Source organism: Doryrhamphus excisus, chromosome 3 (genome assembly GCF_030265055.1).
Source record: "Doryrhamphus excisus isolate RoL2022-K1 chromosome 3, RoL_Dexc_1.0, whole genome shotgun sequence".
Classification (NCBI taxonomy): domain Eukaryota; kingdom Metazoa; phylum Chordata; class Actinopteri; order Syngnathiformes; family Syngnathidae; genus Doryrhamphus; species Doryrhamphus excisus.
In genome coordinates this window covers 2,287,635-2,312,939 of record NC_080468.1, presented here as the reverse complement: position 1 = coordinate 2,312,939, position 25,305 = coordinate 2,287,635, and the positions used below count along the sequence as shown (strand labels likewise).

At 42.2% G+C, this 25,305-nt stretch overlaps 4 protein-coding genes across 10 annotated transcripts; all 4 read right to left on the bottom strand.

Annotated features, from left to right (window-relative positions):
• Positions 1–656: 656 nt before the first annotated feature.
• On the bottom strand, positions 657–2,398 carry LOC131126009 (F-box only protein 36-like). Its single transcript, XM_058068129.1, has 4 exons — positions 2,297–2,398; positions 1,847–1,955; positions 1,264–1,436; positions 657–1,163 (listed from the first exon to the last, which is right to left on the bottom strand). Exons 1-4 carry the CDS (start codon positions 2,390–2,392, stop codon positions 897–899), a joined length of 645 nt encoding a protein of 214 aa, XP_057924112.1. The 5' UTR covers positions 2,393–2,398; the 3' UTR covers positions 657–896.
• A 308-nt stretch (positions 2,399–2,706) lies between these two features.
• On the bottom strand, positions 2,707–13,575 carry LOC131125131 (arf-GAP domain and FG repeat-containing protein 1-like). Of its 3 annotated transcripts, XM_058066345.1 has the most exons (12): positions 13,261–13,574; positions 9,319–9,412; positions 8,955–9,070; positions 8,176–8,314; positions 7,911–8,067; positions 6,422–6,529; positions 5,932–6,070; positions 4,980–5,059; positions 4,820–4,912; positions 4,474–4,632; positions 3,951–4,045; positions 2,707–3,815 (listed from the first exon to the last, which is right to left on the bottom strand). In XM_058066345.1, exons 1-12 carry the CDS (start codon positions 13,425–13,427, stop codon positions 3,756–3,758), a joined length of 1,407 nt encoding a protein of 468 aa, XP_057922328.1. In that variant the 5' UTR covers positions 13,428–13,574; the 3' UTR covers positions 2,707–3,755. The 3 variants fall into 3 exon arrangements, with proteins under 3 accessions (XP_057922328.1, XP_057922330.1, XP_057922329.1); XM_058066347.1 differs by lacking the exon at positions 4,474–4,632 and having other exon boundaries at positions 13,261–13,575; XM_058066346.1 differs by lacking the exon at positions 6,422–6,529 and having other exon boundaries at positions 13,261–13,575.
• LOC131125134 (probable flap endonuclease 1 homolog) lies at positions 13,514–18,052 on the bottom strand. 3 transcript variants are annotated; one of them, XM_058066354.1, is made up of 12 exons: positions 17,857–18,052; positions 17,260–17,326; positions 17,058–17,160; positions 16,876–16,930; positions 16,748–16,809; positions 16,523–16,659; positions 16,240–16,300; positions 15,726–15,857; positions 15,508–15,653; positions 15,270–15,414; positions 14,426–14,510; positions 13,514–13,597 (listed from the first exon to the last, which is right to left on the bottom strand). In XM_058066354.1, exons 1-11 carry the CDS (start codon positions 17,936–17,938, stop codon positions 14,454–14,456), a joined length of 1,047 nt encoding a protein of 348 aa, XP_057922337.1. In that variant the 5' UTR covers positions 17,939–18,052; the 3' UTR covers positions 13,514–13,597; positions 14,426–14,453. The 3 variants fall into 3 exon arrangements, with proteins under 3 accessions (XP_057922337.1, XP_057922338.1, XP_057922336.1); XM_058066355.1 differs by lacking the exon at positions 13,514–13,597 and having other exon boundaries at positions 13,629–14,510; positions 15,726–15,812; XM_058066353.1 differs by lacking the exon at positions 13,514–13,597 and having other exon boundaries at positions 13,630–14,510.
• Positions 18,053–19,191: 1,139 nt separating this feature from the next.
• LOC131125135 (mitochondrial fission factor homolog A-like) lies at positions 19,192–24,901 on the bottom strand. 3 transcript variants are annotated; one of them, XM_058066356.1, is made up of 7 exons: positions 24,757–24,901; positions 23,734–23,955; positions 23,493–23,668; positions 23,335–23,420; positions 23,092–23,262; positions 21,918–21,993; positions 19,192–20,194 (listed from the first exon to the last, which is right to left on the bottom strand). In XM_058066356.1, exons 2-7 carry the CDS (start codon positions 23,948–23,950, stop codon positions 20,063–20,065), a joined length of 858 nt encoding a protein of 285 aa, XP_057922339.1. In that variant the 5' UTR covers positions 23,951–23,955; positions 24,757–24,901; the 3' UTR covers positions 19,192–20,062. The 3 variants fall into 3 exon arrangements, with proteins under 3 accessions (XP_057922339.1, XP_057922341.1, XP_057922340.1); XM_058066358.1 differs by having other exon boundaries at positions 20,062–20,194; positions 21,898–21,993; XM_058066357.1 differs by lacking the exon at positions 19,192–20,194 and adding an exon at positions 20,201–21,852.
• Between the last annotated feature and the right edge of the window lie 404 nt (positions 24,902–25,305).

The following is a 25,305-nucleotide window of genomic DNA, read 5'->3' as shown; positions in this document are numbered from 1 at the left end:
TTTTTTTTCGAAACTTAAAGGGTTTCAGTTGGAGTGGGGAAGAAGGACAAATTAAAAAGCCAAAGACCTACCACTTTTCTACACGGAATGGGAGAACTTTTCTTCATGCCATGTCAGTGTTAAGGTAATATAATTCCATGCTACGGTCTCATAAATGTTTTGTGTCATGACTGCTGCTGGCTGACCAGAATACAACATTTGTCTTTCAATGTTGATGGGCCACGCTCAACCACAAAACAGCGATTATTTCTTCATACATTTTTGAAAAAACAGTTAAAGAGGCAAGCGAGTCGACGGCCCGGCAACTTGCATATAGCAAGAAAGCCTCATAATATTGAAAGATGCTTCAGAATAAGATGGAGGCAGCCCTACAAGACATGAACGCAGTTGTTGCACAAGTCCGTAACTCCCAATTCTTCAGTTCAGTTGAACGTCATTATCATTCATTAACGATGAGTAACTGTACATTTTATACTTGGAAATACATTTAATGAGTTTGTGAGGTGTATTTAGGACTTAAACCTGGATTGTGCTTTTAACTGTTTTGCCTCTGTCGCTAGTGAACAATGGCAATTGAAGAGAGAGGGTTATGGAGCTGAAATCGGATTATAACGGCAACGTCAAGCTAGCTTGGAAGGACATGAGCAAGCCATGTGTCCACAATAAATATTTTTTATTTACGTATGAATTACTGGTGGACTTTCACCATTCACTGGTAGGCTAGGAATGGTGGCCCCGCCAAAAGTGGGGATCTACTGTACACAAATTTTACAATCATACATTTTTGTTAACAGCATGGCCTTGGCTGAGGTCAGCGCTCTCCTGAGTGAAATTCTAGTTACATGTGCTCATGGGAGCCTTAATACAACAAGTGAAAGCACACTTTTGTTTCTGTTTTAATGATTTCCTCCTTCCCCTGAGGGTTTCGAACCTGTCGGTTTTTGGTCTGGATGAGACGTCTCTGACCTTTTTCCAGGAGTTCCCTCTGCCCTCTGTTCGTCGCCCCTCAGCCTCCGGCGGCTGATGAGCTTCTGTAGCTGCAGCTTGTTGGTGAAGAAGATGTTACGCCAACCCACCTCTCGTGCCAGGGAGGAGACCTCAGCGGAAACTGTCTTGCAGCGACGCCGCACAGCCTGCTCCCAGAATTCCTCTGATCCACATAGCTAAAGCGCATAGAACAAATATGGGCTCAGAGTTTATTCATTCCTGTCGTCTTGCAGTCACATTCTTACTTTTTCATCAACATGAATCTGGAGCTCTCACCTGCCTGAACCTGTGTGAGGTTCGTCCAAGCTGTCCCACATCCTCTAGCTCTAGATAGTTGATGATCCGCAAAAGTAAAGAGTCAGGCAGGCGTTCCAGGTAATCATACTGGCCTTGGCATAAAGCCTTGGCGTACTGCAAGGTACCGGTGCCAAAGATCACGCTGAGCTCTCCTGGAAAGAAGCAGCAGCTTATTGAATTTACTGAGACACAGAGTTGTACTGAAAGTCAAACTTTTTCACACTGATTTCACTTCCTCGTCGGAAGGCGTGTCGGTAAGATGGAAGAGGTCTTCTAAGTATTCGTTGCAGCAGTCCATGACCACTACAACTATGATAACATGTCCTACTAAGAATAGCACTGATACAACTTGAAAGCTACCTTCATTTACCTACATTTCTATGTGGGACAAACATGACTGTCTAATATCAAATAATAATTAATAATGAAATAATTTTACTATGACAATATCAGAAACCAGCTGTGGGTCGCATTTTGGACACCCCTGCAGTCTATCATCAGTGACCCATTATGGCGTTTCCAACAAGGACAGAGCATATTGCCTAGTAAACAAAGTGTTTACTTTGTAGCTTGATGTCATCCAGGAAGTCCTCATAAGACAGAATCAGCTGGCCAGGCTTTGAAAGTCTGTATACAGCTCTGGGAGATATCAGCCACCACCTCCATATCACCTGTTCAGGTATTAGAAGGGCTATACACTCAGGGTCACAACATCTACACACATGCAATACATACATAATTATGCTGATATGTTCTGATATAATATGCAGTGATGTCTGCTAGACTACTACTGCTACATTAAAGGGGCATTAATGTTACATTAATAATGCTCTTTGACGATATCAATCAAAACCCGGGCATCATTATGTGTTTTAAAACGACAAAAAAAAAATGGTAGAATAACGGCTAGTGGTAGTTAGCTTTGGGTAGCTAATATGACGGAAGTAGGCAGAAAGCAGATAAAACATGGAAATAAGCTGATAACATTGATGAGTAAAGTGGATTTACTCACATTCGACTTCGTGACCACAAAGTTATAGAAGTTTTTGTTAGTTGAGGGACCCCGTCCGGAGATTTCAAACAGCGGGTCTGTTAGAAGGGACGCCATGACAGTTTTGTGTTGCCATAGTAACGATATTTATGGCCGGAAGGCTATGACGCGACATAAGATGCATCACTTTAAGTTTGACCTGTTTTCGTAAGGTCTATATACATTTTTCTTCTGCTTCTGATACATGTGTTCTCCTTCATATTGTTTTTATTCTTTACTGCTCTTTCCATATTTGCTCTTTTTGTTTACTCACATTAAATGAGTGTGACAGAAGCCAATAAATAAGTGTTGTGGGCCCTAAGTGGCCCTCAGACTGCGCTTTGATCACCCCTATTGCTGAAATAAAACGTAGTTCCACAAACAAAGGCAGTATTTAAAAATCTTTTAATTTATTTATACATATATTTATATATGTACACATGGATGTAACTATTCTTGCAAAGACAAGAAACACATGTTCATTGTTAGTCACTAGCGGCACAAATGGGGACCTAATCCATGTCCAGAGTCAAAGTCATCCAGTAATGAAGAGGCCTTGATTCGATCGAGCAAATTCAGTGCTTGTAGCAACGCCGAAGCTTATCGCTGTTCATTGTGAACATTTGAGACCTGCTCATCTGACACCCTCAACAAGGGAGATTATTTGGATCATTCTGCACAGTTCCATCAAAATCATCTTGTGACTTGACTGAATTATCTAGCACACGTCCACGCGCAGTGGCATTTACTATATCTGACCTTGGTTTCCAGCTAAAATTAAGCTGATGACATTTGGTTGCACGATTGTTAGATGGTGGCATTACAGCATGCCATCCAAACTGCATACGACGTTACATTGATTTAGCACAACATGATTTTTTTTGGTTACAGGTAACTTTAACTCTGGTTGTGAAGGCTATTCATGGACAATATGGGTCTAAGTGCAAGTAGTAGCATTTATGCTAAAAGAACAAAACAAAACAAAACAATCCCTTTTGAAATGAAATACCTGAATCTCAATGGTGGTTGGGCCAACCCCCAGATTCGTGGTTTTATATAGAACCGTGTAGAAATAAACTGTAAACCCTTACTTACAATAGTGTGTAGTGGTTTTCGCACAAGGTGTCTACTCACCTTTGTTAATTCCTTGTTATACACAACATATATGTAAATGTGATTACAAATGATGATATGCACACAGCTTACAGTCATAAACAAATAATAAAAAGCATATAATGTCTTGTATATAGTCCAAACAGTACATTTTCCCCCTAACAGTCCCTTAGTCTTCAATAAAGTCCTTTGTACTCCTTCATAGTGTAAACTTTTTTGTGGAAAAAAGACTTTTTGTAAGAAATGTACTGCCACTAATAGCGTGACGGAACGGTGCGTTGACTATGTGCTGCATGCTGCCCTCTAGTGGTGAGGACTGGGAGTTGTGCTACAGGAATGGGTTGGTGGAGGAACCCCCTGAAGAGAAGGGTCCGGAAGGGGCTCCCGCCTGAAATGAAAACGGGTCATTGTTATGACAGGAGGCATTCCTCAATGGCGATAAATGCATGTTGAATTCTCAAACAATGGCGTAACCTCTTATTTTGTGTCATGTGGGGCAAGAAAGAAGACAATGCATGCTCACCATGAAGGGGTTATTGGACATGCCAGGAGCAGCCATTGGCTGACCAAAAGGCGTCATGGAGGGCTTGTTTGGACCATAGACTGGGAATGCAGGGCCTTGGGGAGAAAGACGAACAGGGACGCATAATGTAATATAGTAGAGCAAAACCACAAGACATAGTTTTATGACTGTAAAGAAGAGATAGTGAAGGAGGACCAAGCCCCAGCATGTCACATTGCATTCAGGGGTTGACTGAGACTCAAAGGTGTCGCCAAATTTGTGTTGATTGTGCTTTTGCTCCAGAACCATATAAACCAGAGAGTGGTCAATGAACTCAAACCCAAATGCAACCTCAAATCACTGCGCAGTAGCTGCCGTATTTTCCAAGGCAAGGTGCCATCATGCTTCAATTTAGAAAAAAAAAAAACAAACAAAAACAATCGAAATCATCACCAGGAAAGTCGTGCGTGTGATTGAAGTCACTAACAGGTGCTGCGCAGGTAAAAGGGGTAACAGGGACAGAGGAAGGTGGCAGGCCACTAACCATTGGACTGAGGTTGGTAGGCCCCGGGTTGAGAATAAGGGATGGGGGCCTGGCCAGGGAATTGCTGCTGGAAGTTTCCACTGAAACTGGTCGGAAGGCAGTATGAAGACGCATTCCCAAAGCCAGCGGGCATGCTCATAGAGCCAGTACCAAATGAGGCTACAAAACACACACACACACACCATGCGTGTACATTGAATGCACACACACATACATACAAACAAACAAAAAAACACAAGGAGGTAAAATTTCTAAAAACTGAGGCAAATCTCTAAACTTACTTGACTGTATCACTACATGTAAATACCACAAAAAGGTCAAACTGATGCTAAAATGTGCCCCCCACCTGCAGCTGGAGCTCTGCCATTGGCTTGGAAAGGGTTGGTCGCCATCTCGGAGGCAACAGCTGCAGCAACAAAGGGATTTGTGGAAGGGACACCTATATAGGAGGGTAGATGTTAAGTCTTTACAAGAAATTAAAAGAGCATCACTAGGACAACTCTCACCTCCATAGCCAGGCTGCATGCTGGGTAAAACAGGTGGATTCTGGGCTGGGGATGAGCTGAGAACCGGACCAAATATATTCCTGTCGAGACAAACTTGCGTTATTCTACTACAGGCATTTCATCCAACCACACCGCATCACAAAGCATCTTTCTAATTAGAGTTATTAATACTGCAAACATTCCTGTTGAAGACATTCTGGGCCTCCGGGTGTGGGTTAATATTTAATTGTACGCATACTAATTAGTAAAAGTCAACATGTAATGATTAACTATGCTTCGGCATGGTACCGATAATTTATCTCTTTGAATGCACAGAAAAGAGTAAGACACGTGTGTTTATGTCTCACGCTAGCATTGTGGAATGGAAAATTCCAAAACATGTGAAGTGAACATTGAGAGCAGATATAATCATTTCCTTGATAGGTATGTTTTTCAGTTTACGTCGAAAAGTTTTGCCAAACTATTATCAGAAAACGCCCCAGGGAACAGCCTTTTAGCTTGCTAATAAAATCAGAGAACAGAACTGGAAGAGAGCTCTGTCACCCGTTGATTATGTCATCAGAAGTTGACTCTGTAGTTCTTTGTAAAGTTCTTTGACACAGTCATGCCACCAGACTTATTTCTTGTCTTTCTTCTCAGTAAAGCCTCCTGGAACGGATGAATGATGATAACTAATGTTGAACTGTATTAAGAACATGCAACTAGGAATTGGTTCTCATACCTCACTCAAAAGACCAACATCACATGATCTAAAAGCCACACAAGAGAACTTGATGCAGCGGTCTGTTGTGTTCAGGTACTGTAAGCACTACTTCAACGTCATTGATTTAAACAGCAAGAACATACATTATCACCCACAACCAACTGTTTGTAATTAGCCCGACTCCAGGAAGCCTTTTTAATTGAGTTTTTTAAGGAGATCAAATGCGTGTGTGTGTGTCCAGTTTCTCACCCTTGCACATTGCTGCCTGCAGAGGAGCTTAGCTTGTTGTCCAACTCAGCCAGCGCAGCGTAGCGATCCTCGGAGCAGCTCCCGGTTTGGGACTGGGTAGGGACAGCACTCGACATAGACGGGATTGGCACACCTCCTCCTGTTTAAAATATTTTCATTAGTTTTTTCTTTTTAAAACAGATTCAACCGATGCACGCAAGTGCTTCAACATTTTGAAAACTATAAAATGCATATTGACAGACAACCGTGATGTAGCTCAGCTGCAACTACACAGACTGTAAATCTAAAGTATCCCGCTGGGATACAAATATATTTGAAGTGCCTCCATCAGGGTTTCATTATCAGCACATGTTCTATGTTCTTCATGTTCTTCATGTTCTATAAAGCTGTAGCACAGAGCGGGGTGTCCACCATGGGTGAGGATGTAATGAAACACAATGAGGTGAGTGTATGCAGGCAAGCTGGTGGAGATGAGGGGGGGGCATGGTACCTGTAGAAAAGGACTTTGAGGGGGGTGACGTGCTCAGATGGGATGGAATTGCAGTGTTTCCAAATGCGTCAAAGTTGGCAAAGTTGGTGGCTGTGTGACCCTGAGGTGCTGCAGCCACAAAGAAGGCAATGGTGGACTATGAATGAAAGGGTAATGCAATGGAATGATAACACGATGAGGAGTCTAAAAGGTAGTGGTTCTCAACTGGTGGGCCGTGGACCCCTTTCATTGGGCCACTGGTCTTCTTTTACGCAGTGGGCTGTTATCTATTAATACCTTCATAAGTGGTGACAATGCTTTGTAGTACTATTCTATTTTAAACCCATTAATAATGATTGTTTGTAGTCTACTGCCGAGAAGAATGTGCCAGGCATGTCTCTTGTTTGCACGTATTTTTTGTTGAATGTGTGTCAGGTGTTCAAAATCGGTATGTAAAATTGATAATCCTAACCACCAGCGAGCATATGGGATTTTCCATGTAAATTAGCATTGAGCTAACACTGTTGAATGTTGTAAAGCAGGGGTGCTCACACTTTTTCAGCATGCGAGCTACTTTTAAAATGACCGAGTCAAAATGATCTACCCACTACAAAAATGCAAAACATCTATTTATTTTCAAATGTATTGAGGATTATTTGTACGTACAATGTATGTTGATGTACCTTACATAACCAAATGAGCCAATATTGCAAAACACACATAATTAACTATTAACATTTTTTGTAATTACCTGAGTTTACTTTGATGACTTGCACTGAATTGAACCAGCCAGGGATGCATAGTCCGGACAGTAGCTGCTGATAGCCAGCCTCAAGCACACTTCCAAATGTTTATCAGTCATGGATAATATCCGTATCATAATATCCGTATAATATTCCATATCCGTATGGAAGTGATATGTTTTTTGCCTTTTTACTTGGTCCAGTTTTTGCCTTTTTACTTGGTCCAGTTTTTGCCTTTTTACTTGGTCCAGCTCCTTCACTCATTTTAGTGACCATAAACTTTAGCGAGGGCTTTAAAATCTCGCAATTCGCCGACTAGCTTAGCACTTTGCATCGTTGTTTACGCATGAGCGGTGACCTAAAGGTCAAAATTCAGTTGTCATCTGATTGGTTGTCCTGTATGTCAATCAAGTAACGGGGATGGATGATAGGCTGACATCGTAAGTTCTGCTGCACTTAGAGACGTTGTTTGATTTGATTGGTCGCCCGAAGGGCAACATTCAGTTGTCATCTGAATGGCTGCCCTGTATATCAATCAAGTGACGGCATTGATGCTGGGATGATATTTTTTTAATGTCACGCCGCGATCGACCAGCGATCGACCAGTACCACCTCCGCGATCGACCGGTAGCTCGCGATCGACTTAATGAGCACCCCTGTTGTAAAGGCTCCAAAAAGATATTTGATGTCGAGTCCCACAGCCAGGCCAGTTAAGAACCACTGGTCCAAGGAACACGTTTCGGAACACAGGAAGCGAGGTCGCAGACCTGATTGGTTTTGAAAATGTGCAAAGTTGGCAAAGTTGGTGGAGCTGGCGGCCTGTGCAGGCGGGGCAGCAAAGATGTCACCTCCCAGGTCTGACAGCAGGTCGAACTTCTTCTCTTGGGCTGTGATGTGTGCCTGGGAGCGACCTAACCCAGGGGACTGGACCCAGGGCACAGAGGAAAGGAAAAAGAGGGCGTTTCCAAGTTGTCCAAACCACACTGTATATCTCAAGAAGTCACAGGTGGGTTTTGATGCATTTTAGCTTACCTGGCGAAGTGGGGTCTTATTGAGCTGCAAGGTCTTTAGAGGCTGTACTTCTGGGGTACTACCAGTGCTGCTGGCTGAAGAGCCAGACACCGATGCCTGGACACTGGCAACCGCCCTTGCCTGGTCTGGAGGCACATACCTTGTAATCCATGAGAAATTGACATTTTAGAATTGAATAGATTTTTAAAAAATCTCAATTACAAAAGTGTGCAACACCAAACAATAAAATGTTGTTAGAGGGTCAGAGTAGATGTGTTCCAATTACATGCATTGTTAGCTAGCTCATATTAACTTACTTTGGAGCGTTGTGATGCATAGAAAAGCCTTCACTGAAGACGTGACAAAATCAACCACCACCGCCTTCCTGTTTTGACATGAGTTGTTTCTTGAATTCCATAGTGTTTCTCTCCTCCATATTGTAACCCAACAGGGAGCAAAAATGGTGCTCGTGCCAGTATTTTGATGAAGAAGGTGAGAAACAACTCATGACATGTGAAGATAGTGTGGTGTGGTCTTCAATGAAGGGATCATTTATCCCTTTCATTCGTCATTTATGATTGTATGCATGTAAAACTATAAAAAGGTGTTTTGTGTTAACATTTTTGAGCGTCAACCTCTGACATGACATTCGCTAGCTATTAGGATGCTCACAAGGAAGGACGTTTTCTGATTTTAAAAAGCCATTAAATGCACGCAAACCGAGGCAAACCACGCTAACCGAGGTTCCACTGCATATACAGGAAAAGACAGAAGCAACCGATAAAATAAGGTATGGTTACCATCTTTTCTTTTCATATTTTTCCTGGAGGAACTCTTTTACTTTCTGTGGCTCTCGGAAATCTGGAACAACTGATGTCCTGTCATCGTAGAGGCCCAACCAGATGTGTTTACAGACCTATGGGGGTAGAGGAAGGGCGGACCAGGGTCAGAGGAATGAAGAGGGTGGGAGGCGGCCGGGTGTGAGGTGAGACAAAGTAGCAGGGAGGGGGGAAGGGATAATGAGAAATGGGAGGTGGGGAGGAAAAAAGGAATGCCAATAAAGTTGTCTAAGCAGGACTCAAAATGCCAGAAGATGACGTCAGAATTAAAGACAGATCCATGACTTTTGAAAGATGCATGCGTGTTCCCGTGCGTGTTCGATACCTCATTGCTGTGTTTCTGTAGGAACTCAATTTCTTGCTGCGTGAACGTGGTCATGGAGATGGACTTCACTCTGTGTGGGGGGTTCAGCCCACGCCTATGGGAGCGGAGGAGGTTTTTGTTAGCTCAAAACCAAGAGAGGCCGGATGCAACCCAATGCCATCTGTGTGACAGCAGCAAAGACAAATTCCCAAATAAAATGCCAAACAATTGCGGTGCGCATTTACTACCGCTGCATTCTTGAACTTCAAACATGGAAATACCAAAAGCGGAAGGACACAAGAGAATCACTTGGGAATGATGATATTTTCCTCATCATTCTCATTCTACGCTGCAAGTGATGACCCAAAAACAATTGACATGACCATGATGGCGTTTTCCATTTTTTATCTCAAGCCCCGTATTTATAATGTGCTTCCCCTAAAGCAGGGGTGGGCAAACTACGGCCCGGGGGCCACATCCGGCCCGCCAAGTGTTTGAATACGGCCCGCCCAATTTTTGTTTGTTATTGTTATATTTGTTATATCTATTGTTATATTTGCATATTTTACATAATAATATAATAATTATTATTTAAATTTTATTGTAATATTATAATATTTTATTATTTTTTAAATATTTAAATATAAATATAAAATAATAAATAATAGCAGATTGCATGACAATTTTACAGATACAATAATACCAGGTGGACTGTTACGTGTAAAATATATAGTCTGCCCCCCCCCCCACCCCCCCGTAAATTTTGTCATATCAATGCGGCCCGCGAGTCAAAAAGTTTGGCCACCCCTGCCCTAAAGCAACACTTATTATACATACTGTATATATGACCATAATGTTTAAATTCATATTACAAACAATCCATTAAACATGAATTAAATCCAACAAACAAACCAAAAAAAGTGTACCTGCTGCTTTGACAATCGATAAAATTGCTTACAAAAGGAAAAAGTTCAATCGGCAAACGGAACACAACTGACGTGCTCACAAAGACAGGATGTAAAGAACTGGAATGTCAAGTCAGCTGGATTTTTTTTACAGCTTAAAGATGACAAGTTTGGATGCTGTGTTTGCCATCGACGGAGCATAAGATAGCAGCTTCCAGGTATACAGAGCGATGAGCGGTGTTATTCTTGAGTGAGGAGTACGATCAGGTTCGGGTGAAGAGAGAGACAATAGAAGCGTCCTAGACGATGCCAATTTGGGGGGGCTCCGAGGGGTGTCACGGGATGAGAGATTGGGCCCTTTGAATACGAGAGGAGATGAGATTACTTAAAAAAAACATCCTACTAATTTAACGTTACCTTGCATTGCTGCTTAAGAGGCTACACTCTGTGTGCTAGTGGTCCCGCCTCCACCCACCGAGACAACGAGACTGACTGACAAAAGTGCTCACTCTGTTCTGCTGAAACAAATGCACAGTGCGAATCCTCTTCCTGCCTGTTTGGATGCAAGAGACAAGGAAAACAAATACACTTGCACATGTTGCCATGCCGGGTTGCAGGGCGGCCATCTCTGTTTGCATGTTCTCCCCGTGCATGTGTTGGTTTTCTCCAGGTACTCCGGTTTCCTCCCACACTCCAAAAACATGCTACGTTAATTGGTGACTCCAAATTGTCCATAGGTATGAATGTGAGTGTGAATGGTTGTTTGTCTATATGGGCTCTGTGATTGGCTGGCCACCAGTCCAGGGTGTACCCCGCCTCTCATCCGAAGATAGCTGGGATAGGCTCCAGCACACCAAGCGACCCTCGTGAGGGTAAGCGGTAGAAAATGAATGACTATATACAAATGATCAGTTAATGATCAGATAATAATAAGACCGCTATATTTTGCATTGCTAAGTTCCCAGGAGGAGCTTTGTAAGAGAAGAAAAATCCTGGTGGGATCCTGGTGGAAAACATGTGCCTACCTGCCTGCAAGAAGGGGTTTACTGTAAAAACAACACTGGTGGTAAAATACTGGACCGATGAGGTCAGAATCCATGCTGTGTAGAAAAAGGATATGAGAAGTGCCATTGAATGCAACACGACAGTTCTGTTGCCCTTCCAAAGATTGAGGGAAAAGTCAGTTTGAGTGAGGTGGCATTCTAACTGTGACAGTTCAATTATGAGGTTTTCCTCAGAAAATTTCCAGGACTGGTGTGACAAAAGATATTTGTTTAAATCCAATCCCCTCCAAAGTAGTAATTCCTCTGGAATCTAACAAAATTTCTCAGCCTTCATGCACTCTTGGAAAGATTTTCCTTCAAGGGTTCACCACAGCCATGCTGATGAGTCAAGAGGGTGTTCCAGCACATAAAAAAAAAGAAATTTACCAAGAAAACTAAAAAAAAAACAACAAAAAAATTGACAAATAAGTTGTAATTTTACAAGAATTAAGTCAAAATATTAAAAGAACAAGAGAATGTTTTTTTAAGTTGTAATATTATGAAAAACAAAACAGCTAATACATTGCAATTTTGGGAAAATTTAGTTGTTGAAAAAGTTATAACATGATGAGGATAAAGTGAAAATATGTAAATAAAGTCCCTAATAAAAAAGCAGTAATTTTCAAAGAATACTTAAGTCAAAATAATAGAAAAATTGTGTTTGAAAGAGGAAAAATGTCATCCTATTAGCATAAAGATGAAAGATGTATTGTTTTTAAGTCATAATTTGTGAGAGAAAAAACAAAATAAAGCTCTATTTTTATAATACTATGGAATAAATTCATAATTAGAAGGGAAAAATTGAGGTTATTTATTATGCGCAAGCGTATGCATTTTAATGCATGCACACGCTTGCATGTCTTTTGAAAATGGCTGGGATCAATATATTGATATCCACCCACCCATTCTTTTTCTATGGCGCATATCCTCAATAGGTGAAGGCGGTATGCAGGAGCCTATCCCATCTGACATCGGGCGAGAGGTGGAGTACTCTCTGGAGTGGTTACCAGGCAATCGTAGGGCACATATAGACAAACAACCATTCACACTCACACCTACGGACAATTTGGTCACCTGACCTACTCCAACGATAGCAAACACACCGCACTGGTCAGGGCAGCGGAGCCAACTCACCCTGGCTGCAGAGGTTGTCCGATTTTTTGCGCAGCTTTGCAAGAACATCACAAGCCAACTGAAGCAGTCCACAGAGTGGAGATTGTTGCTCAACTCCAGTTCATACCACAAAAAATGGTCATGAAGATTTCACGATAGTTTTCTTTTTGGGGAAACTATAAGTGGCAGCGGTCGCAATGTGGACGAGCGGTTCGTGTCACAGGAATATCACAAAGTTCTGAGTATTCCCATCTCAAAAATGATGGCTATTTGGAAACACTTAACCGCTTTGAGTGAATGACCTTTCACCTGAAGCAAGCGGAGATAGACTCCAGCTCACCTTAATGAAGCCAAGCGGTGGAGAAAATGGATGGATGGATGGATGGATGGCTTGAAGGGACAGCTGCGACCTACTGACCCATACAGGTCAGATAGAAAACGGGGACTTGAACCCACTCTTTTCATGCACATGTTTAAGTATGAGCGTCGATGCCTTCATGAGAACCAGTTAAAGTCAAAGGTAGGTCCCAGTACGCCCAACACTCTTGACGCTTGACAGGGTGGCCGACTATGTGTCTTCAGACTACCAACCAATTACAGTGCTAAACGTGACCACACCAACAGAATGAGACCGTATTCCACTGTGTCATTTTCACGCTGAATGTGACTATTGGGTTCATTTAAATGCCACTGCTGTGAACCTAATTAGTTATCTACAGACCCACAACCCATCCATCGGCCTCGGGCTGAACCAACGGCAGCGGCAACCTATCTTGACATCAACGCTAGCATACTAGCTAACGGAACCGCCAAGTCAGCGTCGAAGCGGCCAGCTCCCAAGCGAACATCTCTTCCTTACCCGGCAGACAAAGGAGGAACAGCATAACAAGACAATAACTTACAAGATGCCAGAGCAGGTAGTGCACACGAAGGAGCCCACTGTCATGTTGACATAAGTCGGGCCGCGCTGGTCACAATCGAAGCATTTCCTATTCGCAGAAAGGCTAGTCATTTCCCGGAGCATCTTCAGATGTGTCTCCTCTTGCTTTCTCTTCGCGCTGGTCGCCATGGCCGAATTCAACTGGCTGGTATCCCCGGAAGGGAGGTTTGGTCAATGACCCGGAAGAAGGGCGGGTGTCTTCGGGGCAAAGTTGCCGCGTTGGACGGCAGCGGCCAGGCAGGTAGGCACCTTGCGGAGAGGTCTGGCTGGGAGACTGGGCGACTGGCGAACTACTTCCTCTACAGGCATCAAAAACACACACAAACCACATTGAGAACCCACAGCGCCACCTGTTGGCTAGAATTATGCCGCCCGTCCTTTATGCCAAGTAATGACAGCAAAATATTGTGGATTTAATTTGTATTTCGGAGTAAGCTATATACGAACTAACAAACTATCAATAAGTACCGAGATATGGGGAAGGGGTACCTACCCCTTTTTGGATGTGATGTACTTCAATGTAACAGATAAAAAGAACATCAAAACAAGTCAAGATACACATGATTTTATGTGTTTAACAGTATTGAAATTAAACATAACAAAACAATGTAGTCTTTAAAACACACACATTTGAAAATCTCACTGTACTCTTCAGATATAACAAAATTCCACAAAATTCAAGTCTCTGGTCTCTTGGCACAGATTACACAACAGGTGCTAGTTGAATATCTGGTGATGAGACATCCCCTGTCTCTTTTTGGCTTTGGTAGAATTACCCCGACAGTGCTCACACTGGCCTCTTTCATAGCTAGCCACTATTTGATCTGCCTTTATGGTAGCTTTGCTTGTTTACCGTGTTTGCAGTTTTACCACAAGAGACAAGGCAATAGCATTGTAAAATTAGTCCCATGCAGTCTGAATTCACTGCTGTGCAACTGGATCAAAAAAATTTTTTTTAAATAAAATATCTGCAGTACCTTGCCATGTACTAAGCATCAAACAAAAATAAAATGGACTAACCATTTAGGTATGTCGAGAAATGTGACTGAGTTGAGCTTTTTCATTCAACATGATTAAAATGAGTTTGCTTATGATTTTGAGACTGGTGTAGACAAAGAAAGATGTACTTCAATTTCCACATGCTTGATGGCAGCCTCATCTCGTCTTTCTCTTTTTCTTTTTCTCTTTTTCACCGTCAGCGGCTTCCACTGGCTAAAGGAAGGAGAGAATGGTTAAAACAAACTTTCATTGCACTAATTGGCATTTTTTTTAAAGGGGACCTATTATGCTTCTTTGTACTGAGTTGTTGACTCCTATAGAGCAGCTAACCTACTCAGAAAGCTTTCTAGATCTTCCAGATTCTGTACCTCTTCCGACACAGTTTCCATGGATTTTGCGCTTCCCATCCAAATTTTGTTTCTTTTGGCTTTTCCTGATTTCGAAGTCTGGTCTGTTTAATTTATTACACCCACGGTCCTCCTCCAGGCACGCCCATTCCGCTGTGATTGGTCACACTCCAAAGCGCTCCCAAAGATGTCCGGATAGGTCCACGTTTACTGACATTGACGTCAGTAGAACTCGGTAAAACCGAGCATGCAGAGCCATCTATCTTCCATCTTCCAAATGCGCATACCTCCTTTGGCATCATTTATCACGATAATATGACATTGTAACGACATTTATAGGTCAGAAAAGTGGAAGAGCATAATAGTTCCCCCTAAAGTAGCAGTACAGAACAATTGGCTTTGTTTTACCCCACGGCTTCCTATACAGTTGTGCAGCGTAACTTACTTTGAAGATACTGAAAGAAGGATGTTTATTATTGATTGATGAATTTTTATTTTTTTAAAAGGGGATAGAAGAAACACTCTGAATGTTCTGTCAAATGTGTCATTGCAGAGGTCACCGCTTCCCACAGATGATGTCACGTCCTTAGATGGCACAATAGTTTATAATTTCACCAATGTTTACCTGCACTCTCTTCCTGAGAACTTTGAAAAAGTCCTCCACACGGGTCTGGGTGTATTGTGGAATTGCCCTCTCCTTTTCCATCTTTTTTCGCTTCCTCTCCCGCATCTCTCTGAACTTCTCCATGCGATGACGGATTCTATTCTCCCTAAAAACACACAAACATGAACGCAGGCTTAATTGTCTTTGAATGATTTCATTTCAAACGTCTTATACTGATTAGTATTGGTAGCACATGTACTTGACATATGTGGCGCGCCGGAGGAACGCAACCAAAGCATCTTCATCTGGCTCAGTCCACGTCAGTTCAGGCAATGCTGTCTGTGATGCGTCTAAAAATAACTTCCGCGCTTCCTTGTATTTCCAGTTATTCGGCACTGGATGGGTCTGTGATGCGGATGTCAACGTCTTAAAAAGAGCTCACAGGAGCAAAGCGTAGCCTGGTTGACGATATTGTACCTTTCTGTTGATGTGCAGAACAACATCTTCGATAGTGCGGTATTTCTGGATCAGTGTCAGCGCTCTCTTGGGACCAAAACCTGTTATCTTGTCACAGTAGTCACATCCCAACAAGATGCACAGGTCAACAAACTGGTGGTGGACAAGCAAAAAGGGATCAAATTGAAATAAAACTAATATATAACGAAAGCATCTCTGTGTGGAGTTTGCATGCTCTCTCTGTGCATGCGTGGGTTTTCTCCGGGTACTCCGGTTTCCTCCCACATTCCAAAAACATGCTAGGTTAATTAGCCACTCCAAATTGTCCATAGGTATGAATGTGAGTGTGAATGGTTGTTTGTCTATACGTATGTGCCCTGTGTTTGGCTGGCCACCAGTCCAGGGTGTACCCCGCCTCTCTCCCAAAGACAGCTGGGATAGGCTCCAGCACCCCCGCGACACCCGTGAGGAAAAGCGGTAGAAAATGATTGAATGAATATAACAAAAGCAAATATCAGTTCTGTGTTAATCTTACTTCCATGTGGGTCAGTTGGAGTATCTCTAACAGTTTTGGTAAGGAATATTCCACAACATCACTGGAAATAGAGGAAAAACATCAACGGATAAGACACTTTTTTCTGTGACTTGAACTTGTCCCTATATATCTTAGAGCTGTGTAAAATGACCATATTGACCCGAATATAATGGATGGTTGGTGTTGCAATGCCACCTCTGTCCCCAGAACTAGCAGCATATAATAACAGCATGTGAAAATTGAAGCCTCATTGAAGGGTGCACAGTTATCACAATATTCTTACCTGTCTCTCTTTGCATTCAAATGGCGAATCATAACATGTGCTCCAAACGGCAGCGTGTCCATGTCTTCTGATGACACAGCTTCAGCAGTGCCCCGTTTCACCAGCCAAGCGCAAAAAGCTTCAGCATCTCCCGGAGCCTGGAACACATACAAAAAGAGGGAGACCGCAAAAATTAGTGACAGAGTGAAAAAAAACGTGAAATGTAGTTGTTATAAAAGGTCATACTTGTAGCATGGGTACACCCAGAAGCTTCAGGAGGTGCAATGTGTCTTTTGTTTGGAGTGATGCTAGGAGAAGGAAAAAAAATCTAGATCATGGTCTTGTTTGTGTACCTGAAAAGCAGTGTTTAGTACCTGTGCCCAAGTGGTTGTGGGCGTGCCAACCTGCTGCTTCGGCTCGTTTCCGAAGCTACAGGGGGAACAATCATGAACACTTGTCTTCTGACTCGCAGCACTGATCCATTAGATCCTCTCAAGCTTCATGAATTTTGATATTTCATCTTTAAACTTCATTTTCATGAGGTGGTGCAACTTACTGCAGCAAACTTTTCTCTGGGAGGCTTGCCATCAAACACAAAAATAGGTTTTATGTCGTGTTCCAGGAGAGTGAGCGTGCGAAAGAAGAGACCAGTCAGCGGGCTGCAGAGATACGCATCATGACAGGGTATTATTATAATGCACTGAAATGAAACAAGAATGTGTTCATTATTTGTAAGACTGAGTGAGTCTTCAAGATACCTCAGTGATGGTGTCACTGTGCGGAACTGGTTCAACATAATCGATGTATCCACAGCTATTACCTTTCCTGCGGAGGGAAATAGAATATGCAGTAATACACGTGTTGTATAATTTTTATATTTACTGTATATATATATTTATAATATTTCTGCACACTACACATTTAAAATAAACTATATATATACTAGCACGCGTTTGCATGATAGTATATGCCAAGGATGCCAAGGATGCTACAGTTAAAATAGGATTGCAGAACAAAGTGTAGTATTCTATGGAGGATAAAGTCAGCCATGATGGTAAGCAATAAAGGTGGCCGTGACTAGGCGGACAATGGTGTACAATGTGTTCACTTCCTGTGAGCATTGAAGTTGTACGCTGTGCGTACACTTTGATAACATGGATGGATGCTATTTACTGAACAAAATGACATACCTGTCCTTTTTGGAACTTGGAATAAGAGCAAAGTGGCTTAACTGTGTGCCGAGGATATGTTTACAATGTTACTCGATTCTGCTCAACATCATGGAGACCAAACCCGAACTCTATAGTAAAGAAGAAACGATGTAAAGTGATATAAACGTGAGAACGATAGTCTACCTGTGTAGTCGCCGACATGCTTGTGAGAAATAGCACCGGGAGCTTCCCGGCGAATCAAATCTGCCAGTTTAGTGATCCCCATCACAACGGCGGGCGATCCACATATCGATTGTGTCTGGCTCCTGGGTTGCAGTCCAAGGTTTAGGACGTCTAGCGTGGCTCTTTGCCTGTCAAAAACCACAAACTTGTGCTCTTTTTTTTGGGGGGGGGGGCGTGTTGACACAACACGTGATCCACGGTGATCACAACAGTGCCTTTTCATGACGTTATCCCTGCGGCCCATTCTCCAGGCATGACTAATCAACTTATGCTAAATCAACACGATATTATTTTTCACGTCTTCTGTTTATTTTCACAAATATGTGGATTCATAGTATTGTGGATGTCAACATTTTTCTGCGCCTCTTTTTCAATTTTTGAAAAAGGCTACGAAAATGATTGGTTCCTGGGCCATACTTTCTACATAACATTACGCAGTTTGGTGAAAAAAGTGATCTTTGTCTCGGAATGTGAGTATACTCTACACCAGGGGTGCTCATTAAGTCGATCGCGATCTACCGGTCGATCGCGGAGGTGGTACTGGTCGATCGCTGGTCGATCGCGGCGTGACATTAAAAAAATATCATCCTCGCATCAATGCCGTCACTTGATTGATATACAGGGCAGCCATTCAGATGACAACTGAATGTTGCCCTTCGGGCGACCAATCAAATCAAACAACGTCTCTAAGTGCAGCAGAACTTACGATGTCAGCCTATCATCCATCCCCGTTACTTGATTGACATACAGGACAACCAATCAGATGACAACTGAATTTTGACCTTTAGGTCACCGCTCATGCGTAAACAACGATGCAAAGTGCTAAGCTAGTCGGCGAATTGCGAGATTTTAAGCCCTCGCTAAAGTTTATGGTCACTAAAATGAGTGAAGGAGCTGGACCAAGTAAAAAGGCAAAAACATATCACTTCCATACGGAATGGGAGGTGGACTTTTTTTTCACAATGTCTTTTTCGAAGTGCGTTTGCCTCATATGCCATTCTACCATCGCAGTACCAAAGAAGGGAAATGTGGAGTAATGTGGAGGTAGTTACAAAAAATGTTAACTGTTAATTATGTGTGTTTTGCAATATTGGCTCATTTGGTTATGTAAGGTACATCAACATACATTGTACGTACAAATAATCATCAATACATTTGAAAATAAATAGATGTTTTGCATTTTTGTAGTGGGTAGATCATTTTGACTCGGTCATTTTAAAAGTAGCTCGCATGCTGAAAAAGTGTGAGCACCCCTGCTCTACACAGATATGTCACTTCTGGTAGTGACAAAACGCTCTCGTTGTTCCACAGAGTAAATGCAAATGGAAGTTTTTTGTTTCTTTTCTGTTTCTTTTTTGTTTTTTGGTCCGGCACAAATATCCAGTAAGTTCTGCACAATCCAACCAGTAATAACAAAAACAACAATAGGGGCAGCGTTGCACAAAAATCTGAGCGAATTAATCGACATCCATTTATGAAAGCATGAATAACTGACCCACAACAAATGTACAAGGTTTTATAAATGAATGAAAACACTGAAATGAGTAGGAAATAAATAAACCACGTGGTTGCATATTGGAACAATAAATACAAAGTCAATTGACAACATTAAACTACAGTGACATCAATATTTTCCAGAAGACCCTGTCAGAGAAACAACAGCTGTTAGAATACTGCATGAAATGAAATGAAAAGTACAGGTAGCTTCCATCTATCTGCTGGGGACATTGTGTGTGGTCAAAGTTTAGAAATCACTTTCCAACTATGAATAGAATGATGGAATTCAAGTTTTCTTGCCTGAAGTCATTGAAGTGAATGATTTACATCACTGTAACAGTTCAAAAAAAGTAAGTGGAAAAACACAAACAAAACACTCAAACAGCACCCTATATCACTACTGCACACAGAACACGACAAACATTCAGCATAAAGGTTATGGCATCTTTAGATTTGGTGATCATACTTTTGACACTTAAGAGTATTTATTTACTTTAGCTTTACACCAGGGCTTGGGTCCCAAAATGTTTGTTGCCAAAGTCAAATCTTGTTTTCCATCTAATGTTACCTTTACTTTCCACCAAGGGCCACAGACATTGCTAAGCGTTATAGCTAAATGTGTCTGTAACGAGACATTGCTTTGGCTCTCGATGTTTTGGGTGTTTGCGTCTTAGCGGCGGAACCAAACCCAGGTGTTGATCAGCCAGAATGCAACAGTTGCAGAATACAGGATCACTTCCCGCTTGGAGCGCTCCTTGTTTTCTTCCTCCAGCAGCTGCAGACGGCGGTTCAGCTTGACTATCTGAAAAGCCACATGATGGGAGATATGCTGACTTGGTGTTATGTACCTGAAGAATGGACTGTATTCATCTCAACATTACATTAACATAGTGACCATTACACTGTATATTAGGGACCTTCTATGCACAACATGCAGGTATGTTATATTCAGTGGTGTGAAAAAGTGTTTGCCCCCTTCCTTATTTCTTATGTTTTTGCACATTTGCCATACTTAGAAATTGAAATATTAGTCAATGACAACACAACGGAATACAAAATGCTTTTAAATGGAATATTTGTTATTTAAAAGGTTACAAAGCCATTTGTTAAGCTTTGGGACTCCAGCAAAACTTCAACAAAGGGAGAAAACATGAAACAGTGGCGTACATTCCCAGGAGAGGCCGGCCAACCAAAATTACACTAAGAGCACAGTGACGACTGATCCAAGACGTCACAAAGGACCCCACGATAACACCCAAATAACTGCAGGCCTCACTTGTCCCAGTTAAGGTCAGTGTTCGTGATTCTAACATAAGAAAGACACAAAGCAACAACAGCATGAGGTTCCAAGTTCCAAGACCAAAACCACTGCTGAACAAAAATAACATTAAGGCTTGTATCGATTTTGCCAGAAAATATCTTAATGACCCCCAAGACCATTGGGAAAATACTCTGTGGTCTGATGAGATCAATTACGATCCCATTGCATCTGGCGTCAAGTAACGCCATACCGGCAGTAAAATACAGTGGTGGTAGTGTGATGGTCTTGGGCTGTTTTGCTACTTGCTATGAATTCTGCTGTCTACCAAAAAATCCTGAATCCGGCCATCTGTTGGTGACCTCAGCAGGACAATGATCCAAAATAGACAAGCAAGTCCACCTCTGAATGGCTGAAGAAAATAGAAAATAAAGACTTTGGAGTGGAGTTGAGATGATGTGGCATGACCTTAAAAAGGCGCTCCAAAAGCCTCCAATGTGGCTGAATGACAACAATTCTGCAAAGATGAGTGGGCCAAAATTCCTCCACAGCGATGGAAGAGACTCATTGGACTCAAGTTATGGCAAACGCTGAATTGAAGAGTGACCCAACCAGTTATTAGCTTTAGGGGGCAATCCCTTTTTCACACAGGGCCATGTTGGTTTGGATTTTTTTTCCCTTAATAAAAGGTTTCATTTAAAAACTGCAATTTGTGTTCAGTTGTGTTGTCATTGACTAATATTTAAAATGATTTCATGAACTGAAACATTTAAGTGTGAGAGACATGCAAAAAATAAGAAACCAGGAAGAGGACAAAGACTTTTTCACACCACTGTACGTAGTATATAGCGCTGGTGTAGCTCAGTGGTTCCCCATCTAGTGGGCTGCACGGCGGACGAGTGGTTAGCGCACAGGCCTCACAGCTAGGAGACCCGAGTTCAATTCCACCCTCGGCCATCTCTGTGTGGAATTTGCATATTCTCCCCGTGCATGCATGTTTTTTTTTCCCCGAGTACTCTGGTTTCCTCCCACATTCCAAAAACATGCTAGGTTAATTGGTGACTCCAAATTGTCCATTGGTATGAATGTGAGTGTGAATGGTTGTTTGTCTATATGTGCCCTGTGATTGGCTGGCGACGAGTCCAGGGGTACCCCGCCTCTCGCCCGAAGACAGCCGAGATAGGCTCCAGCATTCCGCGACCCTTGTGAGAATAAGCGGTAGAAAATGAATGAATTAATGTATGTACATATGCTGGAGAGTCATTACTTGTCGTCTTAATGAAGAGGCATCCATTAATCCGGACTCATCTGGGTTCATTTCCAAGGCGAGATCCAGGTGTGTTCTGTCAAGTCCAAATAATGATCAAAAACAGTAATACAGTCAAAAGAGTAAACACGGTCATAGCAAATACAAAACTAATGACCTAAATGAGGACATCTGAGGTGGTAAAAACACACATGTTGATACATAATTAGTAAATATTCAACAAAATGTTAAAGTACAAGACTCAATGGACCTCAAGAGAGCTCAATTCAGCCACCGTCAATAAGCTAACGTTAACATTGCCAGCATTGAAATTTTAGCATAGTAGCATTTTTAGACGTTTTCATGAGTAGATGCTTACCCGTATATAAACACCACTATTATGCGAGGTGTTAGCATGCTAAAATTAACATGTTAGCTTTGCAAGCATGCTAACATGAGCATACCAGCATTTTTGCAATTTTTATGAATATGCACTTAAGCGGACACTTAGCACCATCATGCTGGGTGTTAGCATGCTAACATAATTATACTAACATTTTTAGCATTTTCAGAGGTAGCATTATTATATGCTAGGAGTTAGGATGTTAGCATTCTTATTTATTTATTATTTTCTAAAAAAAAAAAATGGGCAAAATTGTACCCCCCACCCCATGATAGACTCAAAGTTACGCCCTGGAATGTAGGACTAATATTTACGGGGAACTACGGCGCTTGCCGGAGGTCTGCGCTCTCCGAGTGCTTTTCTAGTTGGAATGTTCCGCTGGCCACACTACGATCACCTTTGGACACCCCTGACATACAGTTAGCAGAATTAAAAATGTAAACAAAATATGTATCAATTTTGTAGAAGAGTGGCATACAGAACAAAGAAAAATCCACCACATTTTGGTGAGCATCTGAACAAAGCATCTGATAATACAAGAATACCTTGGTGGAGGTCTGTGCTCTATAAGGTGTAGTATCTATATATGGTCATTAAAGTAATGGTAAAACAACAGGCCAAATAAATATTTGTACATCATCTATCAAGGAATCAAAAAATTGTTCTTTTCTTTCGGCTTTTTCCTGGTTACGGAGTCGCCACAGCGGCTCTTTTTTGATCCGCATACTGATTTTGGCTTGAGCACTTTATATTACGGATGCCCTTCCAGACGAATAATAATGTAAAAGTCACCTGCGGTGGCTGTCATCCAGGACTTCAAGGACCTGCTGGTAGGCCCGACGAGTGGTGGACTGGATGTACGACAGGAAGCCGGCTGTTGTGAACAGGTTGTTGTTTGCATCCTCAGGGGAGCAGAGAGGGGGACACAAGCGGACTGGAGGGGCGATCGGTGAGGGTGTCACACTGTCAAGAAAGGTGGAGAGAAAAAGTGAAGACGGGAGATTTTTTCAAGGGCAAACCTTACCAAGTCCTCACCTTACTTCTCCTCTGCTAATCTGACCGCTGTGGCGACCGGATATGTACTCACTGGCACTGCGTTCCCTTCGAGTTCTAGAATGCGGCTGTGAATGATACTGCAGGTTACAATATGTTTTTTATGAAGAGAGAGAACAAAACAAGGATATCCCTCTTACTGCATGGCTTGGGTTGCTCTGTGAACTGGATGTTTGGTTAGTTTCAAGGGAGTCCAGTGGTTCTTCTGTGAGAGTAAGAACACGTGGTGGGGCCTTCATGTCCAGGAGGTCGATTGCAGGGATGGACTGAATCAGGTCCAAGTCTCTGGGACAAGAGAACTGTGTATCCCCGTCATCTGTTGTGCAGAAAGTACACCGTTTCATGCACGAGTTATATTCATGTCTTCATGTCAGGCCTTACCTGCCACAACAATCCTTTCAGGCACCTGCATCAGAGTTGGATGAGTGTGCAGGGGTTCCTGGGGTGGCAGAGGACAGCTCTGGTTTTCCGCGGCCACCTTAAGGGTCTCGGGGATCCGCATGCGCTGGCTGATGCCTTCCGTGTATTCCAACTCATAGTGGATACGGTTCATCTCAGCCACCTCTGCAGAGGGGGAGGTGAAGGATGGACCACTCATCCAGCCTGTGGGAGAATTAAATTCTTAGGGGGGAAAAACAGGAAGCGCCTTTGTCTTATTGCCAATGTTCCAGTCATTCAGCCGCCTCTAGGATAGTGATTATTAATTAGTGGGTCCATTCTGGGTGATTCAAAGACAGCTTATTAGAAATCACATAAAAATATACAACCCATGTCTGACCTTTTTTTTTTTTAAATTGAGCCATATTGAAATCATCTTCCTCCTCAGCAAGACACTTATCATCTTGGAGGTGTGCTTTGGGTTCCTAATCATGTTTCCTCAATGAACCGCAGCTCCCAAACACCGGCAGCGCTCATGCCCCGGGCAGGATGACATGGAGCCAGGGTCAATTCCACGATATGCAGCATTTACAATGGATAAAGGAATCTTTGTCATTTTTTTTTGTAATAAGTCCTAGATCGCATCTGTACAGCTGATTAGCATGAAGGCTAATTCCATGAATGAAGGTGTGTCTTTGTGTTATCGCCTTGAGGAATGTAATCATATATATGCAATAGAAAGACCATTTCACTTTGTTCTACGTATAATTACATAACGCTAAAATGACTAGCTGTTGACATGTGACCCCGACGTCTTCTGAAAAAAAGAGCAGACGCCGTCAAGCATGTAGGCGAGAAGGTGGTTAGCATGTCATTTCTACACAGCAAATATGTTATGTTTACCACTACGTCACAGATTAAAGCTACGTTGACGACGAGACGACTATTGGCCATTTCCAATGGCAGGCCAGCTCAACTTCAGCTTTATAAAAACGGTTTATATTACCTAAACCGAAGACTACATACCTCTGTATTGGAAGCACAAATTTAAAGAATCATGGGTCAAATTAACGGCGGTTTGTTCCACGATCTTGACAGCATTAACCGGAAGAGTGCAGGACAAGTGAAATAAATGCCCCGCCTACCTTAAACTGGTCATGTGACAGGGTTGCTGTTTTACTCACGGAGTTGCCCGACGGAGTGGAGGTGGAGGATTACATATGAGAGCCTGCGCAAAGGCACCGACCAGGTCACAAAACAAGCGCACAAAACCATAATGACAGTCGCTCAAATAAACAAATAAATTCTGTCTTCCGATGTCTTCAAATTTAAAAATATACAAGTATTTATTTTTGGTTAAAAAAAATAGATATTTTCATTATAAAATGATAACTGATTATATGCCAGGGTTACAGTGGACAGTGGAAATAATGTTTTTATACACGTCAGTCATGAAAATAAAGTCTGCTATTTTTAAATACGGTGTGCCCAATCTAATACAATAATTCAGTCAAGGTTTGTAAGAGGCCCTAGAGGTAGAAAGGCATACAAGTCCCACAATCCCACCATTAGGGA

What these genes read in the sequence shown, in the direction of transcription:
- LOC131125131 (XM_058066345.1), bottom strand. Translation starts at nt 13,427, where the DNA reads ATGGCGACCAGCGCGAAGAGAAAGCAAGAGGAGACACATCTGAAGATG. An exon ending in ACATTTTCAAAACCAATCAG is followed by an intron (nt 6,530 to 7,910) that starts GTCTGCGACCTC and finishes TTGTGGCTGCAG; the next exon opens with CACCTCAGGGTCACACAGCC. An exon ending in CTACCAACCTCAGTCCAATG is followed by an intron (nt 4,046 to 4,473) that starts GTTAGTGGCCTG and finishes TTTCTCCCCAAG; the next exon opens with GCCCTGCATTCCCAGTCTAT.
- LOC131126009 (XM_058068129.1), bottom strand. Translation starts at nt 2,392, where the DNA reads ATGGCGTCCCTTCTAACAGACCCGCTGTTTGAAATCTCCGGACGGGGT. An exon ending in TTGTGGTCACGAAGTCGAAT is followed by an intron (nt 1,956 to 2,296) that starts GTGAGTAAATCC and finishes ATACCTGAACAG; the next exon opens with GTGATATGGAGGTGGTGGCT. An exon ending in GGATGACATCAAGCTACAAA is followed by an intron (nt 1,437 to 1,846) that starts GTAAACACTTTG and finishes GCTTCTTTCCAG; the next exon opens with GAGAGCTCAGCGTGATCTTT.
- LOC131125134 (XM_058066354.1), bottom strand. Translation starts at nt 17,938, where the DNA reads ATGGGGATCACTAAACTGGCAGATTTGATTCGCCGGGAAGCTCCCGGT. An exon ending in TTCTGCACATCAACAGAAAG is followed by an intron (nt 15,654 to 15,725) that starts GTACAATATCGT and finishes TCCGCATCACAG; the next exon opens with ACCCATCCAGTGCCGAATAA. An exon ending in TTCTCAGGAAGAGAGTGCAG is followed by an intron (nt 14,511 to 15,269) that starts GTAAACATTGGT and finishes TCCTTCCTTTAG; the next exon opens with CCAGTGGAAGCCGCTGACGG.
- LOC131125135 (XM_058066356.1), bottom strand. Translation starts at nt 23,950, where the DNA reads ATGAGTGGTCCATCCTTCACCTCCCCCTCTGCAGAGGTGGCTGAGATG. An exon ending in TGAAAGGATTGTTGTGGCAG is followed by an intron (nt 23,669 to 23,733) that starts GTAAGGCCTGAC and finishes TCTGCACAACAG; the next exon opens with ATGACGGGGATACACAGTTC. An exon ending in AGAGCAACCCAAGCCATGCA is followed by an intron (nt 23,421 to 23,492) that starts GTAAGAGGGATA and finishes TATCATTCACAG; the next exon opens with CCGCATTCTAGAACTCGAAG.